The 23,333-nt window shown below is 42.1% G+C and overlaps 1 protein-coding gene and 1 pseudogene across 1 annotated transcript in view; both read right to left on the minus strand.

The window, feature by feature from the left end:
• Positions 1 to 1,768: 1,768 nt before the first annotated feature.
• The window catches only part of LOC126457022 (lactosylceramide 4-alpha-galactosyltransferase-like), a 121,256-nt gene continuing 99,691 nt past the window's right edge, over positions 1,769 to 23,333 (minus strand). Inside the window, exons 3-5 of the mRNA XM_050092995.1 lie at positions 18,646 to 18,965; positions 11,325 to 11,544; positions 1,769 to 2,418 (exon numbers count right to left, since the gene is read on the minus strand). Of these exons, the coding sequence (XP_049948952.1) occupies positions 2,155 to 2,418; positions 11,325 to 11,544; positions 18,646 to 18,965 (804 nt within the window). The 3' untranslated portion in view covers positions 1,769 to 2,154. The remainder of the gene's footprint in view (positions 2,419 to 11,324; positions 11,545 to 18,645; positions 18,966 to 23,333) is intronic.
• Positions 10,736 to 10,853, minus strand: LOC126459678 (5S ribosomal RNA; annotated as a pseudogene).

The following is a 23,333-nucleotide window of genomic DNA, read 5'->3' on the forward strand; positions in this document are numbered from 1 at the left end:
AATAGCAGCTTTCGGAACTGTTGTGAACGCCCTATTTTCCCACATTAAAAACGCACATACTCGCTTGAGAGATATCCTTTCTGTATGAAATTCTTTGTTGCTGTGAGTTGAGCTTTCTCCAATGGCTGCAAAAGAGTAAATAACCTATATGTCAGTTGTGTTCAAGATTTTTTTATTGTGAAACTGTCTGCATCTATTTAGGTGCATGTCCAATCCTCATCCTGATAAACAGAGTCTGGTGGCGTTTTGTGGCAACTTTTTCGGTATGTGACTCAGCCTCGAGGCGAGCCTTTCGTACTTTGTTCCGTCCAAGTTTCATATCCATATGTCAGGCCACTCTACACAAAGGTCTTTACAAATATTTTCTTGGTGTTGAATCTCATTTGCTTGTTCAGTAGGTTATTCTTATCTTGGAAGGCACTCTTGGCCAGACTTATTCTGTTCTAGATATGCTTGAGACATGTATTGTTTTACTCGATAGTGCTACCGAGACAGTTAAATTCAGTTACTTCCTCGAGTTGCTCACTTCCTATTTTTATGCTAGTGTTACTTCCACCACCTCTCTTCTCTATAACTGTGAATTTGGTCTCCTTGATATTTATTTTTAGTTTTATTTTTATTAACTGTTGATTGGAACGTCGTGCCATGCTAGGCAGCAGAACGATTGTCCGATTGCGAAGATTGCCCGATACTCTGTGAACACTGTCAATCAATACCAGGCGCATTAGTGGAGGGAACTGGCAACATCCATTGCATTACGGTCTGCAATTAGAACTAGCTCATGAACGTGTGTCAGTAGCACGTATGTATCGTAGAAGTGCATTAAAACTTGGTGTTCGATCCCTTTCCTGCATTCAGTAACAAAATGAAAAACCGATAATACTCCATGTTGTATAAAATAACAACTTGATTTTACAGACACTGTGAAAATGGAAATAAACCATTCTAAACGTTATAGTTTGGTTATGTGGGGAACGTTCAGGAAGTTCTCTCTCTGACAAGGAAAACAAAAGATTTAAGTGGGTAATTTTATTAATATGAATGTGGTAATGCCTTTGTGTTTTATCTATTATCATGAAGTGCCAGACAAACTTATTAGAATTGTTTCCAAATTAAACAATTTTGAGTTATGCTAATATCAATGAATTCTAGATCTAGACATAACAGACACAATTTTCTGAACTGAATGGTTTCTCACAACCAAAACTCCTCGTCCACACCATTGCAGGATCAGAGTGCTCACGTATCCACAACCGGTGATCACTGAACTAGAACTATGAGTTTTGCCACACACGAGTCACTTATACAGAATTTAGGGTGACATGACTGTTTATCACATAATAGCCTAATAGCCCGCTTCTTAGCAGTCAAAGGTGAAGGATATGAATCTGCACGACAAATATAAATATTCGTTTATGTTCGTTGGGCCAGATTTGTGATAAAGTACTTACGTTCCAAAGTGAATCTGGAATGGTACAGAATACAGAGTACTTTATCACAAATCGTATTTCTATTTGGTCAGTTTCCGTACTGATAACATAGTCTCCGTAAATAAGTAACTGAACACACGTCACTGACACTTCACAAAACTCCATCTGAAAAGTCATACTTGTAAGAGATAATTGGCCACAAATTATTACTACAGAACGAAATCTTTAAAAACATGTCTAGTAAGTGACGGCGGTGTATCTCGTTGTTAGATCTGGTTAAAAAATTTTGACAGTAAAAACGGGGCAGTAGCAGGCGATTCAGAAGCTGTTCCGATTAGTTAAAGAGACTGTAATTAATTGTGATGGTTCATCCTCTTCTATCCGGCGTCTAGTTTGCCTCTTTTTTTTTTTTAGGCTAAATCCGCGATGCGGCGAGATTTTCAAAGAAACTCACTTGTCCAAATCCCCTCCTCTAGGGATTTTCACCTGACGGACATTGGATTTGAGCCTCGAGACAGATATGTTCTTCAATTATTGCATTTTCCAGCACTTGGGCACATGTACAAATATCACATTACTTCCCAAATCACGGGTTCGATTCCTACGTTTTTCATGTAGGTGTTGTACGTCTACATCGCGATATCAAAGTAGCACTGGGTAATGTTAACCAGCATTAGCGTCGACGATTACTGAGAACAAACTGTGTGCATAAAAAGAGAAGTCATTATCCGAAGCTGCCCTCGGCGGCACTGAAGGAGTCTGGGCAATTTTGGCGTGCAAGCATCCCGTAGGCTGAGTTTTGCGGAACAATTTCGGCTTCGCCACTGAACTTGTTCCACACGTGGACTGCGTAAGCATTCCGCGCGTCACCCAGCACGCCCTCCACCTCCTCCTCCCAGAAGTATCTCTCCCACTGCGAGTAGTGCACCGGGAACAGCAGCTCCGTCGCCAGAACTCGGAACCCACGGCAGTTCGTCATGGCCACCACCTGAAAAGACGGACACATCTCAGAGGACGCATCGATGCCACAAATCCTGACGCTTTTGTTGTGTCGTTTTTATCTACAGGGCAGTACGGGTTCTATGTGAGGGAACCATCCTATCCAGTGGGACCACATAGAAAGGGAACCCGTCAACCCGTCGAATCGGACTGTCACAATTATTCTCCAATACGTCTGATTATAAGATCCACTCTGCTATCATGAAATAGCCTATGGTCCGTGCCTCCCCCCCCCCCCCCGCCCCACCCTCCCCACCTCCACACCCCCCTCCAGAAAACGCAGTTAAATGTGTTACAAAACTGATATGGTCCACGGAGTAGACAGAGGATCTGGGAACGCAGCTTCAAATGGGATTAGGAGCATTTCAAAAGAAATAGTAGTAATTATCTATATATCTTTGTCTTTTTAGTATTCTGCAGTACTCGTACCACAACGTTTGAGTATGTGACGTCTAACCATTAATAGCTACATGTTGTTGTTGTTGTTGCAGTCTTCAGTCCTGAGACTGGTTTGATACAGCTCTCGATGCTACTCTATCCTGTGCAAGCTTCTTCATCTCCCAGTACCTACTGCAACCCACATCCTTCTCAATCTGCTTAGTGTATTCATCTCTTCGCCTCCCTATACGATTTTTATCCTCCACGCTGCCCTCCAATACTAAATTGGTGGTCCCTTGATACCTCAGAACATGTCCTACCAACCGATCCCTTCTTCTAGTCAAGTTGTGCCACAAACATCTCTTCTCCCCAATCCTATACAATACCTCCTCATTAGTTACATGATCTACTCATCTAATCTTCAGCATTCTTCTGTAGCACCACATTTCGAAAGCTTCTATTCTCTTCTTGTCCAAACTTGTTATCGTTCATGTTTCACTTCCATACACGGCTACACTCCATACAAATACTTTCAGAAACGACTTCCTGACACTTAAATCTATACTCGATGTTAATAAATTTCTCTTCTTCAGAAACGCTTTCCTTGCCATTGCCAGTCTACATTTTATATTTTATATCCTCTCTACTTCGACCATCATCAGTTGTTTTGCTCCCCAAATAGCAATACACCTTACTACTTCAACTGTCTCATTTACTAATCTAATTCCCTCAGTATCATCCTATTTAATTCGACTACCTTCCATTATCCTCGTTTTGCTTTTGTTGATGTTCATCTTATATCCTCCTTCCAAGACACTATCCATTCCGTTCAACTGCTCTTCCAGGTCCTTAGCTGTCTCTGACAGAATTACAATGTCATCGGCGAGCCTCAAAGCTTTTATTTCTTCTCCATGGATTTTAATACCTACTCCGAATTTTTCTTTTGTTTCCTTCACTGCTTACTCAATACAGGGTGTTACAAAAGTGTGCGGCCAAACTTTCAGGAAACATTCCTCACACACAAATAAAGAAAAGATGTTATGTGGACAAGTGTCCGGAAACGCTTAATTTCCATGTTAGACCTCATTTTAGTTTCGTCAGTATGTACTGTACTTCCTCGATTCACCACCAGTTGGCCCAATTGAAGTAAGGTAGAACATGTGCCTTTACAAGTACGACACAACATGTGGTTCATGCACGATGGAGCTCCTGCACATTTCAGTCGAAGTGTTCGTACGCTTCTCAACAACAGATTCGGTGACCGATGGATTGGTAGAGGCGGACCAATTCCATGGCCTCCACGCTCTCGTGACCTCAACCCTCTTGACTTTCATTTTTGGGGGCATTTCAAAGCTCTTGTCTACGCAACCCCGGTACCAAATGTAGAGACTCTTCGTGCTCGTATTGTGAACGGCTGTGATACAATATGCCATTCTCCAGGGCTGCATCAGCGCATCAGGGATTCCATGCGACGGAGGGTGGATGCATGTATCCTCGCTAACGAAGGACATTTTGAACATTTCCTGCAACACAGTGTTTGAAGTCACGCTGGTATGTTCTGTTGCTGTGTGTTTCCATTCCGTGATTAATGTGATTTGTAGAGAAGTAATAAAATGAGCTCTAACACGGAAAGTAAGCGTTTCCGGACACATGTCCACATAACATATTTTCTTTCTTTGTGTGTGAGGAATGTTTTCTGAAAGTTTGGCCGTATATTTTTGTAACACCCTGTATACAGATTGAATAACATCGGGGAGAGGCTACAACTCTGTCTCACTCCCTTCCCAACCACTGCTTCCCTTTCATGTCCCTCGACCCTTATAACTGCCATCTGGTTTCTCTACAAATTGTAAATAGCTTTTCGCTCCCCGTATTTTACCCCTACCACCTTCAGAATTTGAAAGAGAATATTCCAGTCAACATTGTCAAAAGCTTCCTCTAAGTCTGCAAATGCTAGAAACGTAGGTTTGCCTTTCCTTAATCTAGCTTCTAAGATATGTCGTAGGGTCAGTATTGCCTCAAGTGTTCCAATATTTCTACGGAATCCAAACTGATCTTCCCCCAGGTCGGCTTCTATCAGTTTTTCCATTCGTCTGTAATGAATAGCTACATACCTTCTCATAATTACTTTAATCAATCTTATTTAATTTCTGGTAGGTCAGCTTAATTACTTAATTTATTTTTTTATGTTTTCAACTTGATCCGATTAGGGCCATCAGGCCGGCTCTTACATCGTACTAGGCTTTCACACATACAGTATCTAATACATCATAGTTCCCTAAGAAGTAACAAGCTTAATACGTCAACTAGTATTAAAATGATATCAGTGTCTGAAATGGCAGTGTGAGTGAATCATGCTAACTGCGAACTAACAAATTTAATATTGGCATTACCTGTACTACTGCAGCAGCAGCCACTAATAGTGATAACAATATTAATAATGACAATTGTTATGACATGAATAACAATATGATAGTGGCAGATATGAGAAGAACTTTTATAGATCGCCGGCCGGAGTGGCCGAGCGGTTCTAGGCGCTTCAGTCTGGAACCGCGCGACTGCTACGGTCGCAGGTTCGAATCCTGCCTCGGGCATGGATGTGTGTGATGTCCTTAGGTTAGTTAGGTTTAAGTAGTTCTAAGTTCTAGGGGACTGATGACCTCAGCGGTTAAGTCCCATAGTGCTCAGAACCATTTGAACCATTTTATAGATCTAGAAATCAGATGTTTTCTTCTATAGCGAGTTGGAGGTAAAGGCAATTTACGGAGAGTACACTGGCTAAGAATACTGGGAAATGAGGAAGATCATACTGGAAAGAGGGATGTACAAGGGCAATGAGTAGGTACAAGGACAATTGCAAACTTACTGTCGTTTTAATAGAAATGTCATTAACGATGGAGTGAGACAGAAAGGATTTTGCTCTGATGAGATCGGGTGTTTCTGCAGTGTTGTTCAGAAAAGAGCGTTGTCGAGAAAAGATATGAGGGACGGTGAATGAGGGATAGTGTTCAATGATAACACAGTAAAGAAGTCGGAGAATATGGAAATCTTTGCGCTTGTCTGCACGCAGCCGGAAGAATAGCTGAGCATATGATGGTGAAATGTGATCAAAGAGTTGAACGTCACGGATATAATGAACACAGGTGTTCATAACCAATTCCAAGCGCAGTGAGCTTTCCTGAGAAAGGCCTTGCATGATAACATCACTGTAATCAATAATTGGAGGTACAAATGTTCTCACAAGTTTGTTTTCCATGTCAAGAGGGAAGAGCTTTATATACATTTGTAGAGCATCAAGAGATATTTATATTTGCATCTATTACTACTCCTAGACCCTGAAGGAAAGAAATTGACATTTGTCCCATTTAAGAACAGAGGTGATGCGGATTTTATAATGCTTAATCCCACTAAATAATAAGGAATAAATATTTAAAGAAAGACATGATAGCAAAACAAGAAGTAATGATAATGATGTAGGCCAAAGCAATGAATTAAAACTTGTACCATCACGAAGTTTCGAACCTGGGTTTCCTATTTACTACACAGATGCAGTATACATTACACCACACTGGCACTATAGATGTTACACCTCTATGTGTACCATAGTACTTCTCGCTCACTAATACACATTCCAACTCATGTAAGCAGAAGACACGGGTTCGAATTCTGATGCTGGTACAAATTTTAGCTAATTACTTTGCCCTACATGATTATCATAGATAAGTGAGACTCAGTATGTCTCAGGAATATTAACTACATATGATTAATACATCACCTACAGGCAGGATTAACCTAATTCCGCTCATTGCGAAGGTGCTATTCCGATATCGGAGAGCCTTGGCGACAATGAAGCGAGTTTAAAAGCGGAATAGCAATGGGGTGGGGCGTGAGCTGAAATTTGTACTGGTGAGGGAGACGTACTACGGTATCCCATGCAGCTGTGGTACGAGTTGCATTCAAGTTCTAAGGCCTCCAATTTTTTTTTCTCCAGACTGGAAAGAGATAGAAACATGCGCATTGTTTTAAAATGAGGCCGTGTTCATTGTCAATACGTCCCAGCGATGGCAGCACCGTACGGCAGATGGAATTTTACCGGCAGCGGCGAGAATGAGAACTGTTTTAAATACTTAAAATGGCGACGTTTTCGTTACTTGAACAGCGTGCAATCGTTCGTTTTCTGAATTTGCGTTGTGTGAAACCAATTGAAATTCATCGACAGTTGGAGACATGTGGTGATGGAGTTATGGATGTGTCGAAAGTGCGTTCGTGGGTGCGACAGTTTAATGAAGGCAGAACATCGTGTGATAACAAACCGAAACAACCTCGGACTCACACAAGCTGGTCTGAAGACATGATCGAGAAAGTGGGGAGAATTGTTTTGGGGGATCGCCGAATGACTGTTGAACAGATCGCCTCCAGAGTTAGCATTTCTGTGGGTTCTGTGCACACAATCCTGCATGACGATCTGAAAATGCGAAAAGTGTCATCCAGGTGGGTGCCACGAATGCTGACGGACGACCACATGGCTGCCCGTGTGGCATGTTGCCAAGCAATGTTGACGCGCAACAACAGCATGAATGGGACTTTCTTTTCGTCGGTTGTGACAATGGATGAGACGTGGATGCCATTTTTCAATCCAGAAACAAAGCGCCAGTCAGCTCAATGGAAGCACACAGATTCACCGCCACCAAAAAAATTTCGGATAACCGCCAGTGCTGAAAAAAATGATGGTGTCCATGTTCTGGGACAGTGAGGGCGTAATCCTTACCCATTGCGTTCCAAAGGGCACTACAGTAACAGGTGCATCCTACGAAAATGTTTTGAAGAACAAATTCCTTCCTGCACTGCAACATAAACGTCCGGTAAGGGCTGCACGTGTGCTGTTTCACCAAGACAACGCACCCGAACATCGAGCTAACGTTACGCAACAGTTTCTTCGTGATAACAAGTTTGAAGTGATTTCTCATGCTCCCTACTCACCTGACCTGGCTCCTAGTGACTTTTGGCTTTGTCCAACAATGAAAGACACTCTCTGTGCCGCACATTCACCAGCCATGCTGCTATTGCCTCAGCGATTTTCCAGTGGTCAAAACAGACTCCTAAAGAAGCCTTCGCCGCTGCCATGGAATCATGGCGTCAGCGTTGTGAAAAATGTGTACGTCTGCAGGGCGATTACGTCGAGAAGTAACGCCAGTTTCATCGATTTCGGGTGAGTAGTTAATTAGAAAAAAAATCGGAGGCCTTAGAACTTGAATGCGCCTCGTATATCTGGTGCCTGTATGGTGTAATGGATTGTGGGAAAGAGACCTTTGTTCAAATCCTTTTTTGCTGTCATGCCTCTTTATACATTTATTTTCTGTCACATAGTGGGACTGAACATTCTGAAATTTCAATACCGGGACGGAGTCTGATAAGATTATCTGTGAATAGGAACTTCGCAGGATGAAGTAAATAATTTTACACAGCACAAAACGCTACTTTTATCTGGTTACCTTCTATCATTCAATCATCTTGTGCCAGTTATTTCATATGCATCCTCTTACATTTAAAGGAACCCTTTCTATCAGTATTACAGTGACACATGTGAACTGGTTTTTCGTCTGCGTCTTCGTTGTCTCCTTTTCCGTAAAGAAGAAGACAACTGAACTGTCTGTAGAGGCAGAGATATTAATTTGAATTTAATCTACGATTCGCTAACCCTGTCTCAGAAAGGCTTTTTTTAACATGATTATTAAATATTAAAAAACACATTCTATCAACTTTGGATGCGGAAAATCAGATATATTATAGACATATTGATTTCGGAAGTAGCATTTCTTATTGCTAAGTGACACAATTTGGCCTTTTATCTTCTATCGTTTGATTTGCATCATCACCATGTGAAAGTTCTGAATGCAAAGGCGAAGAAGCAAGAAAGATGCATTTACTAGAACTTTTGTTTGGCAGCTGAAATGTATACCGTTGCTATACTAGTACTGATCCATTGTGCAACATGTGTAATCACGTCTTCTGCATAATATGCGTATATGGACTCGTTCAGAAATCTGGTCTAGTAACCTTAGACACTAGTCTGTTCTGGTACATTTTCACACGGAATTGCACTATTAAATCAATATTATTGCTCCGCTACTTTTACTGTACGGCTCTAAAGTCTCCATGGAGTTGGTATTTGCTTGTACTGTACAGGAAGGCTATTGTCTAGAAGCACAGTATTTAGATTTGATCTTTCGGCTGGCAGACCCAGCAGTTTGTAAGGAGACCCAGAGATAAAGTGGACTTAGAATCACGATGCAGCAAAGCATTGCCCACGAGCACAGCTCGTTGATTGGCGTAAAACAATCCTAGGAATGACTAGGGAATGACCAACCATCGTCTGGATGCTTAATCTGACGACACTTACTCGATGAACAGCCAAATCACACCACGATGGTTGATGGTGTCACCTGCAGTTGGAAGAAGGGTAGATCCAGCAATCCACGCTAGTCTATCCTGGGCAAGCCTTTTCGTTTCTGCATAGTTACTGAACCATTCAACCATTTGAACCTAATTATTGTATTCTAGCCTTGTTGTTCCTCGATAATTTTTGCCCTCATTTACCGCCATCAGCAAATTTACGATTCCTTGATGACTTAGGATGTGTCCTATCACCTGCTACCTTCTTTTAGTCAAGTTAGCCATAAATATCTTATCCCCCTCCTAATTCGACTCAGTACCTTCTCTTTAGATCTACCCATCTGATCTTCAGCATTCTTATACAGTACTTCGTTTCAAAAGATTCTAATTTCTTCTTGTCTGAACTGTTTATCATCCATGTTTCACTTCTGTATGAGATTACATCCCAGTCAAATTGCTTCAGAAAAGACTTCTTAACACATAAACTTATATTCGATGTTAACAAAATAATCTCTTTCAGAAACGTTATACTTGCTATTGGCACTTTGTACCTTGTATCCTCTCTACTCCGACTTCGTCAGTTATTTTGATGTTCAAATAGTGTCTCATTTCCTAATACAATTCTCTCAGCATTCCACGCTGTAATTCAACTATAGTCCATTAACCTCGCTTTACTTTAGTTGATCTTCATTTTACAACCGTTTTTAAAGACACTATCCATTCCGTTCACCTACTCTTCCAAGTATTTTTGTCGTCTCTGACAAACTTACCGTGGAATTGGCAGACCTCGAAGTATTTATTCCTTCTCTCTAAACATTATATCTCTTTGCAAATTTTTCCTTGGCTTCCTTCATTGGTTGCTCAATGTACAGACTGAATTACATCGGGGATGGATTACAGCCGTTTCCTACGCATTTCTCAATTATGACCTCCCTTTCTTATCATTCCGCTCTTATAACTGGAGGCTTGTTTTTGTAGAAGTTGTAGGCAACATTTTCCCGTACAACACTAAATACAAGCAGTTTTTCTCTTATTTTCCCCCTGGCGAGAAGCTATTAAAATTCCACCCTCCACTGCGTGGAATAACCTATGCTGTATTTCGCCGTCTGTACGAATACACGGACTCACAGTGATACAATTTTGTCGAGAGTGCAGCCGCGTAAATAGGGCAAACATCCACGAACTTTTGCACGATTGTTCTTCGGCCAGTTGTCTGACGCTGTCGTGTTTCAGTACTTGGAAAAGCATTTTCTGTATTTCGTAAGAACTCTCTCTCAAACACGTTATTACTAATTAACATCTGGTCGGTGCTGCCGTCCTAGAATAAAAAACCTAAACTTCTCCTGAACAGGCCATGAAGACCCAACGGCACCGACCGGCCGCCATGTCATCCTCACTCACAGGCGTCACTGGATGCGGACCAGTACACCTTTCTCCCGGCCGTACGTCAGTTTCAGAGACCGGAGCTTCTAATTCTCAATCAAGTAATCAAGTAGCTCCTCGGTATGCCTCACAAGGGTTGAGTGCACCCCGCTTGCCAACAGCGCTAGGCAGACCGGATGTTCACCCATCCAATTTCTAGCCCAGCCCGACAGCGCTTAACTTCGGTGATCTGTCGGGAACCGGTGTTACCACTGCGGCAAGGCCGGTGGCGTCGTCCCAGAATGTATTTACTTTTATGGCTTGTTTCCCAGTTGCAAACCTCATGTTGTATTTCTTTGCGGTTGTGTAAATGCGCAAGGTTCCGCGGTTACTGGTAATATCATAGTATTCTTGTGGGTGTACCACCGCGTCGCCTCGTAAAATATTAATAAGCTAAAATACTGAAATATCCGGCGTTTCGGCCATGTTACAGCGGCCTTCCTCAGGGCATAGTCGTAGGATATTTTAATATTTAAACATTTTAGTATTTTATACTGTGACGTACTAGTATACTCAAAAGAATTTCACGGTAATTCACGGCGGCAGCTCTTCTTTGTCACACTGCCAAGATTGGCTCTGAGCACTTCCATTCGCCCGGCAGAATAACAGTGTGTATGTGTGTATGTGTGTGTGTGTGTGTGTGTGTGTGTGTGTGTTATAACAGCGAAACAGGTGTAAGGCGGATCAGCCAACTTAACTTACGCTGGTTACGTTGCAGCGGATAAATAGCAATCTCGTGAGATGCCCGCCACCGTTGTACATCCACTGCTGCCCATCGAAGTCTGTCTGCAGTGTTTCGATGAAGGCCTTCGCCATCTCCTGCCCTGCTGAGCCGGGCTGTGCAGACATATGCATTGCACTGTTGGCAACCGTTCTGTTGTCCTCCGCTCCAGCCCAGTCTTCACCCAACTCAGACAGGTTCCTGTGCAGTAAATTTCAAAATCAGCTCGCTAATGATTCAAAGCCGGATTAAAATGTTTCAAATTTGTATGAAAATCTCTAAAATTTCTTACCAGATATATCTCAAATTTTCACATGATACTCTGATAAGGATTATAACAGATATATATATTTTTTTTAAACAGTAAGTTACGATCTTTCCACCAAAACCGTCTGCGAGAAAGAAAACGCTGTGCCATACTGTAAAAAATAACCTATTGTTTTCTCTTTTTTCCTCGCAGTCAGTTTTAACTATGATAGCAGGGTTCTTAAACCATTAGACGAATTATTGCTATTGTACATGTCATTTTAAACAAATATTGCATATACAACACTGTGCTGTTTTGTTTTCTTTCTCGCAATCGGTTTGGCCAGAAAACCTGTATTAGAAAAGTTGTATTTATGGCTCAGACTTTTGATTAAAATACTACTACGCAATCAGAATCATTCGATACTTGGCAATGCCACACGTTCGTCACTTAAGCTACTATGCTCACAGACGGGCAACTGGAGATGTTTCTCTCGTACCACATATACCAACAAGCGAGTTTCCCAATTCACTTTAAGTGAATCATTGTTTTCCAAACACTAACCCAGAAACTAAAACTATATGCTGTTAGGACGTAAGTTATACATTTCTAAACAACAAATTACACGCAACATTATATATATATATATATATATATATATATATATATATATATATATATATATATAGAGAGAGAGAGAGAGAGAGAGAGAGAGAGAGAGCGAGAGAGAGAGAGAGAGAGAGAGAGAGAGAGTGGTGCATTGATCGTGACCGGGCCAAATATCTCAAGATATAAGCATCAAACGAAAAAACTACAAAGAACGAAACGACACTCGTCTAGCTTGATGGGGGAAACCAGATGGCGCTACGGTTGACCCGCTAGATGGCGCTGCCATAGGTCAAACGGATATCAACTGCGTTTCTTTCAAGTAGGAACCCTCATTTTTTATTACATATTCGTGTAGTACGTAAAGAAATATGAATGTTCAAGTTCGACCACTTTTTTCGCTTTGTGATAGATGGCACTGGAATAGTCACGTAACATTCCGCCAGTGAGGACGGTATTTGCTTCGTGATACATTACCCGTGTTAAAATGGACCGTTTACCAATTGCGGAAAAGGTCGATTTCGTGTTGATGTATGGCTATTGTGAGCAAAATGCCCAGCGGGCGTGTGCTACGTATGCTGCACGGTATCTCGGATGACATCATCCAAGTGTCCGGACCGTTCGCCGGATAGTTACGTTATTTAAGGAAACAGGAAGTGATCAGCCACATGTGAAACTTCAACCACGACCGGCAACAAATGATGATGCCCAAGTAGGTGTTTTAGCTGCTGTCGCGGCTAATCCGCACATCAGTAGCAGACAAACTGCACGAGTATCGGGAATCTCAAATCGTTCGGTGTTGAGAATGCTACATAAACATCGACTGCACCCGTACATATTTCTAAGCACCAGGAATTGCATGGCGACGACTTTGAACGTCATGTAGAGTTCTACCACTGGGCACAAGAGAAATACGGGACGATGATAGATTTTTTGCACGCGTTCTATTTAGCGACGAAGCGTCATTCACCAACAGCGGTAACGTAAACCGGCATAATATGCACTATTGGGCAACGGAAAATCCACGATGGCTGCGACAAGCGGAACATCAGCGACCTTGGCGTGTTAATGTATGGTGCGGCAGTATGGGAGGAAGGATAATTGGTCCCCACTTTATCGACGGCAATCTAAATGATGCAATGTATGCTGATTTCCTACGTAATGTTCTACCGATGTTACTACAAGATGTTTCACTGCATGACAGAATGGTGATGTACCTCCAACATGATGGATGTCCGGCACATAGCTCGCGTGCGGTTGAAGCGGTATTAAACAGCATATTTCATGAAAAGTGGATTGGTCGTCGAAGCACCATACATACCATGGCTCGCACGCTCACCAGATCTGACGCCCCCGATTTCTTTCTGTGGGGAAAGTTGAAGGATATTTGCTATCGTGATCCACCTACAATGCTTGACAACATGCGTCAGCCCATTGTCAGTGCATATGCGAACATTACGGAAGGAACCGTGCGTCTGCTACGGTCGCAGGTTCGAATCCTGCCTCGGGCATGGATGTGTGTGTTGTCCTTGGGTTAGTTAGGTTTAAGTAGTTCTAAGTTCTAGGGAACTGATGACCTCAGAAGTTAAGTCCCATAGTGGTCAGACCCATTTTGAACAGTAGCCTCTTTTCGTAAGGAGACAGGAAATCGCAGACAAATTCTCTCTTTCACAACACGTCCATCCTTTGTTAGTTGAATAAGATACTACAGTCGATATTGTTACTGGCCAGAAGGCTGATAAAAGAGTAAATGTTCGCGATGTTCTAGCTATGGATAACAGAATGGCCACTGCTTTCGAAAACAAATCACTTACTGGCTTTTTACGACACGATTCATAACGAAGTAACAACTGTGGCTATAATGACAAAGCATTACAGTTGGAAAAAATAAACAAATTTATGATTCAGATAAGATATATGCTGGCTTATTAGTTATCTCACAACAACGGAATATCAATTTGTTAGACATTCTTAAATATGAACTGTCTGCAGTTCCGCTGTCATTATTTGATGAATACAGCAATAATAGCCCTGCTAAAGGAACTTGCTGTCACTAGTTCATTAGTTAATTCTCAGATGTTAAGATCATTGATCGCAATGCTTTGATGTATCGTATGAAATGTGCAACTGGTTAATGCGTCTCTCCTCCACTCCATCAAGACAAATGCTATGAAAGGAGATTACGACACATTTATTGTTTTTGATCATTAAGAGACTCCATCTATAAAAAACATGAATGAGAAAGACGTCATAGTGCTTAGAGCCATCAGAGACAGACGCCTATCTGCTGGTGCTATTAAACAAATATTCCTGACATAGTCATCAGCATTACCTACGCGAAATATTGTTTTAAGCAGTATCCAAAATAAGGAACAGCTTACTGATTTTACTATGCTCCATCGAATACTGACATAATCAACTACATTTGGTGAATAAGGAGAAGTTAGTCGTTATTCGCTGACGAGGAAGCTGATGTTACACCACTTTCCTACTATGAAGAGCTTTAATGGGCATGCAGTTGACATTAAAACAAGTGCTAATAATCTGGCTGACGAGTGTAAGAATATACTTGCAGTACACAGTTTAAGAGCATGTGATTTTGTCTCTTACTCATTCCGAAAAGGCAAGGCTGTTGCATGAACCTTGTAGCAGGTACATGAAGAGTTTGACTTGGATCAACAGGCGAAATTTACATTGGTCATCATCAAATAATGACAGCTGGATATCAACTTTTTTCACTTTTGTATAATGATAGACCATGTGAATCAATGACTTAACTACGACACTAACAGCATACAACCAAAGGAGAAATCTTTTCTAATTTAAAATCACTTCCACCAACAGATAAAGTCCTGCAAAACCACATAAAACGAGCTTATTGGCAAGTCATTTACTGGAAATCAGCAGAGCAGTTGTCGTCTCGTACAATGTCTCCGTGGAAAATGGCTCACGGACAGCCTCAACTAGAAGTAACTGCAGTTGCAAATCTTATAATTCATCTTGCACAACATACTGTAAATGTGCATAATCAGAGACACGTATGAAATTTTTTACAGCCACCAGAGGTAGCATAGACTGCATCAGTAGTGATGTTGAAGGCGATACTGACACGTTAACAGAATCTTCTGTCGGTTCTTGGTAGAACAAAATTATAATAAATGAAAAGCACCAGTTTATTTTTGTTCTACAATATTGTAGAACAAAAGCAAACTGGTGATTTTCATTTATTATGATAATGACAATTTAACATGTGGACACACAAGAGGAAAATTTTGACTGTCCCCACATAAAATGTAGCATTAAACAAGACATAGTGAAGGTAGTATTTTAATATAACTATAATCTTCTGATAAACAAAAATGTAATGTAGTTGTAAATGTAAAATTCTGAACACACAAAATCTTCAAAGCTTATTATTTACTATTAAACAATAATTATTTATTTCTCTGTATTTTTGGAACACTTCAAAATCCTAACTAAAATTACATCACAAAAAATTGCTCAATGATGCTAAAGTGGCACCCATTAAAATTAGCGTCCTTGACTGTCCCTTTATCATATAAAGAATAGAAAAAAATCTTTATACCAAATGTTACGGTTCGGATTTGAAACTGGCCGACAACCAGGGCAAGTGCGGTGAGAAGGGTAGCGTAGCTAACAATGATCTGCTAGAGATGACTACTCTGCGAAGAACTGACTACCAGTCTACTGCGAGGTTCATTACTGGAAGCTCATCACTGCTAGTGTGTGACGAAGTTTATACACTGTTTTTTCCCTCAGTGTACCTGTGTATTTTATTTAATATGCTTTCATTATGGCCGTCATTACTGCAAGCTAATATTTCTGGAATGCAAGAGCGTTTTTGTATACATCTATGCACGGCGTAAGGAAACTATGTATACCAAAGTTTTGGGAGTGCAGAAGAGATGGACTAATTTTATGTGTGAAAACGACATAGTGCGCCATTTCCGCATTGCAGGTCCGTGAAGGTTTTGATACCAGTAATGTTAAGATACAGTGTTCAAACAGCTGTTTCATGACTGTTGTTTTAGAGATGTAGCTGACATCCTAAGGATTTCTTTTAGTGTGTGTGTGTGGGGGGGGGGGGGAGATGAAGCGTTTGGTGTAAGAGACATAACACATTCCAGAAGAGCTGGTTACCCGTTTGCTTGAAGCTACAGACATTATTCACAGACGACCCCCATGTTAGATAATCATTAGCACGCAGATAGCAGCCGTACAATAATGTGAAGGAACGACACTGTCAGCAACATCTCAAAAGCAATGTTCATCACAGTTCATACACTGCGTCTGAATATCGCTAGCTGCAAAACGTAACTTTCTCCATGCACAGGAAATCCCAGGAGGTATGGTAAATATTCAGGGTATGACAGGAACGATCATTCGAAGCAAAACGGTCTAGTCGACATGTTCTCTTAAATGATTACCTTACGAGCTAGGAGCATTTGTTGAACTTCTACTGAATAAGTGGTCAAGAGCTCTTAAGGTATCCAATTTGGAGCTCATGCTTACTAGAAAAGTTTTTCTTGTATTTGTCTACCTGCTCACAAAATGTGGAAAGCAAAAAGCTTCCAGTAGTAGAGTTTTGTTAAGGTATGCATTTTAGAGCCAATGTTTGGTAATCGTTTTAGCCTCGAATGATCGTTCCTCTCACATCCCTGATTACAGACCACTGCTCCTGGAACACCTTGTATTATAATATCACCATCAGGGTGGTTTTCGAAAGGGAAGATCCTGTGCAGGACAAATTTTTAACTTAAAGTCAATAATTCGCCATAGAATGTTAACCAGTAAACCGATACTAGTGTCATTTATAAATTTCAAGAAAGCATTTGACTGAATAGACAGAGACACGATAGATAAGGTCATTAGAGAATTTGGTGTTAAATCAAAACTAGCAAACATAATTCGTGAAACACTAACAGGTACAGAATCTAGAGTCAAATTTATGGGAGAAGTATCTCAGCCTTTTGAAATAAAAACTGATGTCAGACAAGGTGATGGTTTATCACCTTTTTAACTGTGTTCTAGAAAAAATTTTTAAGGATCTGGAATTCGGAGCTAAGAAATCACAAAATTGAACCAATAACTCTGGGAAGGAAAACAAATGGAATTAAGGTAAACTGCTTGGCTTTTGCGGATGATTTCGCAATACTTTCGGAAAATCTGACAGAAGCTGTTACTCAAATAAACATACTGGAAAAATTAGCAAACAGAACTGTTCTCAAAATTTCATCTGAAAAAACAAAATTCATAACAAGTATAAAAATGCAACCAAAATACATAGAAACATAAATAGGTAAAATAGAGCAAGTAAGTAAATTTAAATATCTTGGAGGAACTATACAACAGAATGGACTAGAAAAATCTGCAATAGATGTAAGAATTAACAAAATGGAAAGAGCATATGGTTTGACCAAAAATATTTACAACAAGAAATGTATATCTAGAAAAACAAAACTAAAACACTACACCACAGTGGTACGACCAGAATGTTTATATGGATCTGAATGCAAACGATGAACTACAAGATGGACAAACTAGAGGTACTGGAAAGAAGGATTATTAGAAAAATAATGGGTGCAATGAAAACTGCAGATGGTTGGAAAATAAGAAGTAATGAGATCTACAAAAATATGGAGAAAATATCTGAAGTAATGGCCAAACGAAGATTAACCTTTTTTGGACATCTCTACGGAATGGATGGAAATAGACTAACAAAACAAATACTCTTATATTTCTGGAAGAAGAAATCGACAATAGCATTGATTACATAAGTAAGAAAAGATCTTGAAAGAAACAACATCAAAGAATCAGAAATAGCAGAAAGAAACCGTTTAAAAAAAAATAATAAATTTGGAAGGCTTTCAAGGCAGAAGAAATAAAAAATCGGGAACAACATGGACAGAAGAAAGGAAGAGACTTCATGGGGAGAAAATGAGAGAATACTGGAAAAATAGGAAACAACAACAAAGGAAGAAGAGGAACTGAAGTTGTTAACGTGATCCTAGTTGGTCAATAGGATTGTAACAAAAAAAAAAAAAAGGAAACCTCACCATGTTACTCACAATGGTGATGTGGCCATCTTAGTGTGACTCGCCTTTGTTGCCAATGTTTCAGATTATATTTGCAGAGCGAACAGTTTTTTGACAGAGTTTCCGCCCCGTTTCACGAAAGTTCTCCATCAGTCAAGATATATCAGCCAGATGAAGTTAACGTGATTCTGCTCTACAGCCGGTTACGTTGCCATCCTTGTAGTTCGCTGGGCGGCCGCATTGCATGGCGCATATACCGCCTCTTGTGGCCTAGCTATTAAACCTACAAGTCCATGGTCTCTGCCACCAAAGAGTCTTTATCCATCGATGGCAAAGATATGAATGCAGATATCATTCTGTCGAACCTCTGTAGCTATGTGATCGCCTCCTCACCTCAGTACGACGAAGTCCAGGTCTAGGTAGAGGCCACCGTACTTCCAAAGCGCGATGACTCGCATGACGTCAGAGGCGTGGTGGACGGGCCAAGCGCTGTTGGCGAGAGCGGCGTACTCTATGAGTGTTGTGTAGAGAGGCGTGTCGCGTAGGAACTCCTCCAGCGTCACGTGGACAGCTGTGGCTCCGGCCGGCAGCGACAGCCCCCAGATGGGCGCTGCACACGTGTGCAGCACGTACACGGGTCGTCCAGGGTTGTGGCGCACCGCAGACTCCACGGCGCACGCCTGCCGCGGGCGCAGCCCCGTCCACGGAACGTCCTGAAAGGTACAGCGCGAGCACCTCTGTAAAAACATCGACCTGAGGCGATTCACCTACATACGAAGGCTATTCATAAATTAACGTCACACTGGCTATAGAAAAAGAAAAAAAAAATTATGTAAACCCTTACACTGACAATTTACCGGGCCCGGCTGCATAATACGGACGGCATTCAACAAGTAATGCAACATCTACATCTACATTTATACTCCGCAAGCCACCCAACGGTGTGTGGCGGAGGGCATTTTACGTGCCAATGTTCCAGTCGCGTATGGTTTGCGGGAAGAACGACTGCCATAAAGCCTCCGTGCGCGCTCGAATCTCTCTAATTTTACATTCGTCATCTCCTCGGGAGATATCAGTAGGGGGAAGCAATATATTCGATACCTCATCCAGAAACGCACCCTCTCGAAACCTGGAAAGCAAACTACACCGCGATGCAGAGCACCTCTCTTGCAGAGTCTGCCACTTGAGTTTTCTAAACATCTCCGTAACGGTATCACGCTTACCAAACAACCCTGTGATGAAACGCGCCGCTCTTCTTTGGATCTTCTCTATCTCCCCTGTCAACCCGACCTGGTACGGATCCCACACTGATGAGCAATACTCAAGTATAGGTCGAACGAGTGTTTTGTAAGCCACCTCCTTTGTCAATGGACTACATTTTCTAAGGGCTCTCACAATGAATCTCAACCTGGCATTCGCCTTAACAACAATTAATTTTGTATGATCATTCCACTTCAAATCGTTCCGTACGCATACTCCCAGATATTTTACAGAAGTAACTGCTAACAGTGTTTGTTCCACTATCATATAATCATGCAATAAAGGATCGTTCTTTCTATGTATTCGTCTGGAACCGCGCGACTGCTACGGTCGCAGGTTCGAACCCTGCCTCGGGCATGGATGTGTGTGATGTCCTTAGGTTAGTTAGGTTTAAATAGTTCTAAGTTCTAGGGGACTGATGACCTTAGAAGTTAAGTCCCATAGTGCTCAGAGCCATTTTTCTATGTATTCGCAATACGTACATTACATTTCTCTATGTTAGGGGTCAGTTGCAACTCCCTGCACCAAGTGCCTATCCGCTGCAGATCTTCCTGCATTTCTCTGCAATTTTCTAATGGTGCAACTTCTCTGTGTACTACAGCATCATCCGCGAAAAGCCGCATGGAACTTCGGACACTATCTACTAGATCATTTATATATATCGTGAAAAGCAATGGTCCCATAACACTCCCCTGTGGCACGCCAGAGGTTACTTTAACGTCTGTAGACGTCTCTCAATTGAGAACAACAGACTGTGTTCTGTTTGCTAAAAACTCTTCAATCCAGCCACAAAGCTGGTCTGATGTTCCGTAGGCTCTTACTTTGTATATCAGGCGACAGTGCGGAACCGTATCGAACGCCTTCCTGAAGTCAAGGAAAATGGCATCTACCTTTCTTTCTGAAAGAAGGTTGGTTATAATCAAGATTCCTTATTATTTTCGAGTTCTTTTCTACAAAACCATACTTTTCAACACAATCTCCGTTCAACGCGACGACCTTGCGCCACCTGTATGCCAGCATGGTACCATTCTACTGGTCGTCGTCGGTGCCATCGTCTTGCTGCATAAATAATCTCCCATCTACGTATTGTGTCCCAAACAGTGCATCCTCCATTGGGTAAAACTTGCTACTCTTTATGGAGTTCCATCTGGCGGCGAAAAACCCACCAAGCTCACGCCTTTGAATACCCGAACAGGGGGACGAGTCTTTTAGCATTAGCAATAGAGACGTCCAGTTCTGCAGTGATCCGTTGATCACCTCGAATGAGTGTCCGTACGTTCCAACATTGCTGGAGTCACAGCTGAGTGCGGCCGGCCGGCGCGCGAGAGATCGGGCAGCAGGTTTGCGCGACCTCGTTGCGATGATGACAGGTGCCTCGCCCAACAACTCACCGTGCTTTTGTAACTGGTAGGCCCCGTAAACATTTTGCAAGCATTTATGAATATCTGCGATGCTCTGGTTTCCCTCCAAAATAAACTCAATGACAACTCTTTGTTTGCCCGGGTTCCCGGGTTCGATTCCCGGCGGGGTCAGGGATTTTCTCTGCCTCGTGATGGCTGGGTGTTGTGTGCTGTCCTTAGGTTAGTTAGGTTTAAGTAGTTCTAAGTTCTAGGGGACTTATGACCACAGCAGTTGAGTCCCATAGTGCTCAGAGCCATTTGCACCATTTGAACTCTTTGTTTGCAACGCACCTCCGTTACAGACGTCATTTTGAAGGCTACATACAGCGCCGCCACCAATCCGAAATTCATAAAACTATATGATCTGAAGAGCAAGTATTCCACCATGTTCCACAACAAATTCTCCATTATTTCATCCGAAATTGGCCGAGGAAAAAAAAGCGTTGCATTACTTACTGAGCCGGCCCCGGTGGGCGAGCAGTTCTAGGCGCTTCGGTACGGAACCGCGGGACTGATACGGTTGCAGGTTCGAATCCTGTCTCGTGCATGGCTCTGTGTGACGTCCTTACTTTAGTTAGGTTTAAGTACACTACTGGCCATTAAAATTGCAACACCACGAAGATGACGTGCTACAGACGCTAAATTTAACCGACAGGAAGGAGATGCTGTGATATGTAAATGATTAGCTTTCCAGAGAGTTCACACAAAGTTGGCGCCGGTGGCGACACCTACAACGTGCTGACATGAGGAACGTTTCCAACCGATTTCTCATACACAAACAGCAGTTGACCGGCGTTGCCTGGTGAAACGTTGTTGTCATGCCTCGTGTAAGGAGGAGAAATGTGTACCATCACGTTTCCGACTTTGATAAAAATCGGATTGTAGCCCATCACGATTGCGGTTTACCGTATCGCGACATTGCTTCTCGCGTTAGTCGAGGTCCAATGACTGTTAGCAGAATATGGAATCAGTGGCTTCAGGAGGGTAATACGGAACGCCGGTTGGATCCCAACGGCGTCGTATCACTAGCAGTCGAGATGACAGGTATCTCATCTGCATTGCTGTAACGGATCGTGCAGCCACGTCACGATCCATGCGTCAACAGATGGGGACGTTTACAAGACAACAACCATCTGCGCGAACAGTTCGACGACGTTTGCAGCAGCATGGACTATCAGCTCGGAGACCATGGCTGCGGTTGCATCACACAGGGGAGCGCCTGCTATGGTCTACTCAACGACGAACCTGGGTGCACGAATGGAAAAACGTCATTTTTTCGGATGAATCCAGGTTCTGTTTATAGCATCATGATGGTGGCATCCGTGTTTGGCGACATCGCGGTGAACGCGCATTGGAAGCGTGTATTCATCATCGCCATACTGGCGTATCACCCGGTGTGATGGTATGGGGTGCCATTTGTTACACGTCTACATTTCAGCAGCATAATGCACGACCGCATGTTACAGTTCCTGTACGGGCCTTTCTGGATACAGAAAATGTTCGATTGCTGCCCTGACCAGCACATTCTCCAGATCTCTCACCAATTGAAAACGTCTGGTCAATGGTGGCCGAGCAACTGGCTCGTCACAATACGCCAGTCACTACTCTTGATGAACTGTAGTATCGTGTTGAAGCTGCATGGGCAGCTGTACCTGTACACGCCATCCAAACTCTGCTTGACTCAATGCCCAGGCGTATCAAGGCCGTTATTATGGCCAGAGGTGGTTGTTCTGGGTACTGATTTCTCAGGATCTATGCACCCAAATTGCGTGAAAATGTAATCACATATCAGTTCTAATATATTTGCCCAATGAATACTCGTTTAGCCGGCCGGAGTACCCGAGTGGTTCTAGGCGCTACAATCTGGAACCTCGCGCCCACTACGGTCGTAGGCTCGAATCCTGCCTCGGGCATGCATGTGTGTAATGTCTTTAGGTTATTTAGGTTTAAGCAGTTCTAATTTCTGGGGGACTGATGACCTCAGGAATTAAGTCCCATAGTGCTCAGAGTCATTTGAACAGTTTTACTTACTGAACTGCGCTCGTACGTATTAATTGTATTTTGCCGGATGCGAGTCAGAGAATAGATCGCGCACCGCCATGCATAAAAGAATCATTGCATCATTCCATTGCTTATTAGCTTGATGCTAAAAGAATGAAAATATATTGTCTCTGTTCTTCTTTGTCCTGTGTATATATGAGAAGTAATTTAGTGTTCGTAAGACAGCTATTTCATGACGGATGAACTGTAGTTATTCTGTATCGAAAAAACCATTGGAAGAGTATAGAAACAGTAGTTCTAGTGAGAAATTGTAATTTCTAAGCATTAATTTTGATAATTAGAAATTTCCTGACTGTTAATAAGCTACGTTCTTTTTTACTTTTTCTTTTTTTCCTTTTTCCCCAAGCGTTTGTGAAGGAA

Source organism: Schistocerca serialis, chromosome 2 (assembly GCF_023864345.2).
Source record: "Schistocerca serialis cubense isolate TAMUIC-IGC-003099 chromosome 2, iqSchSeri2.2, whole genome shotgun sequence".
Lineage (NCBI taxonomy): Eukaryota > Metazoa > Arthropoda > Insecta > Orthoptera > Acrididae > Schistocerca > Schistocerca serialis.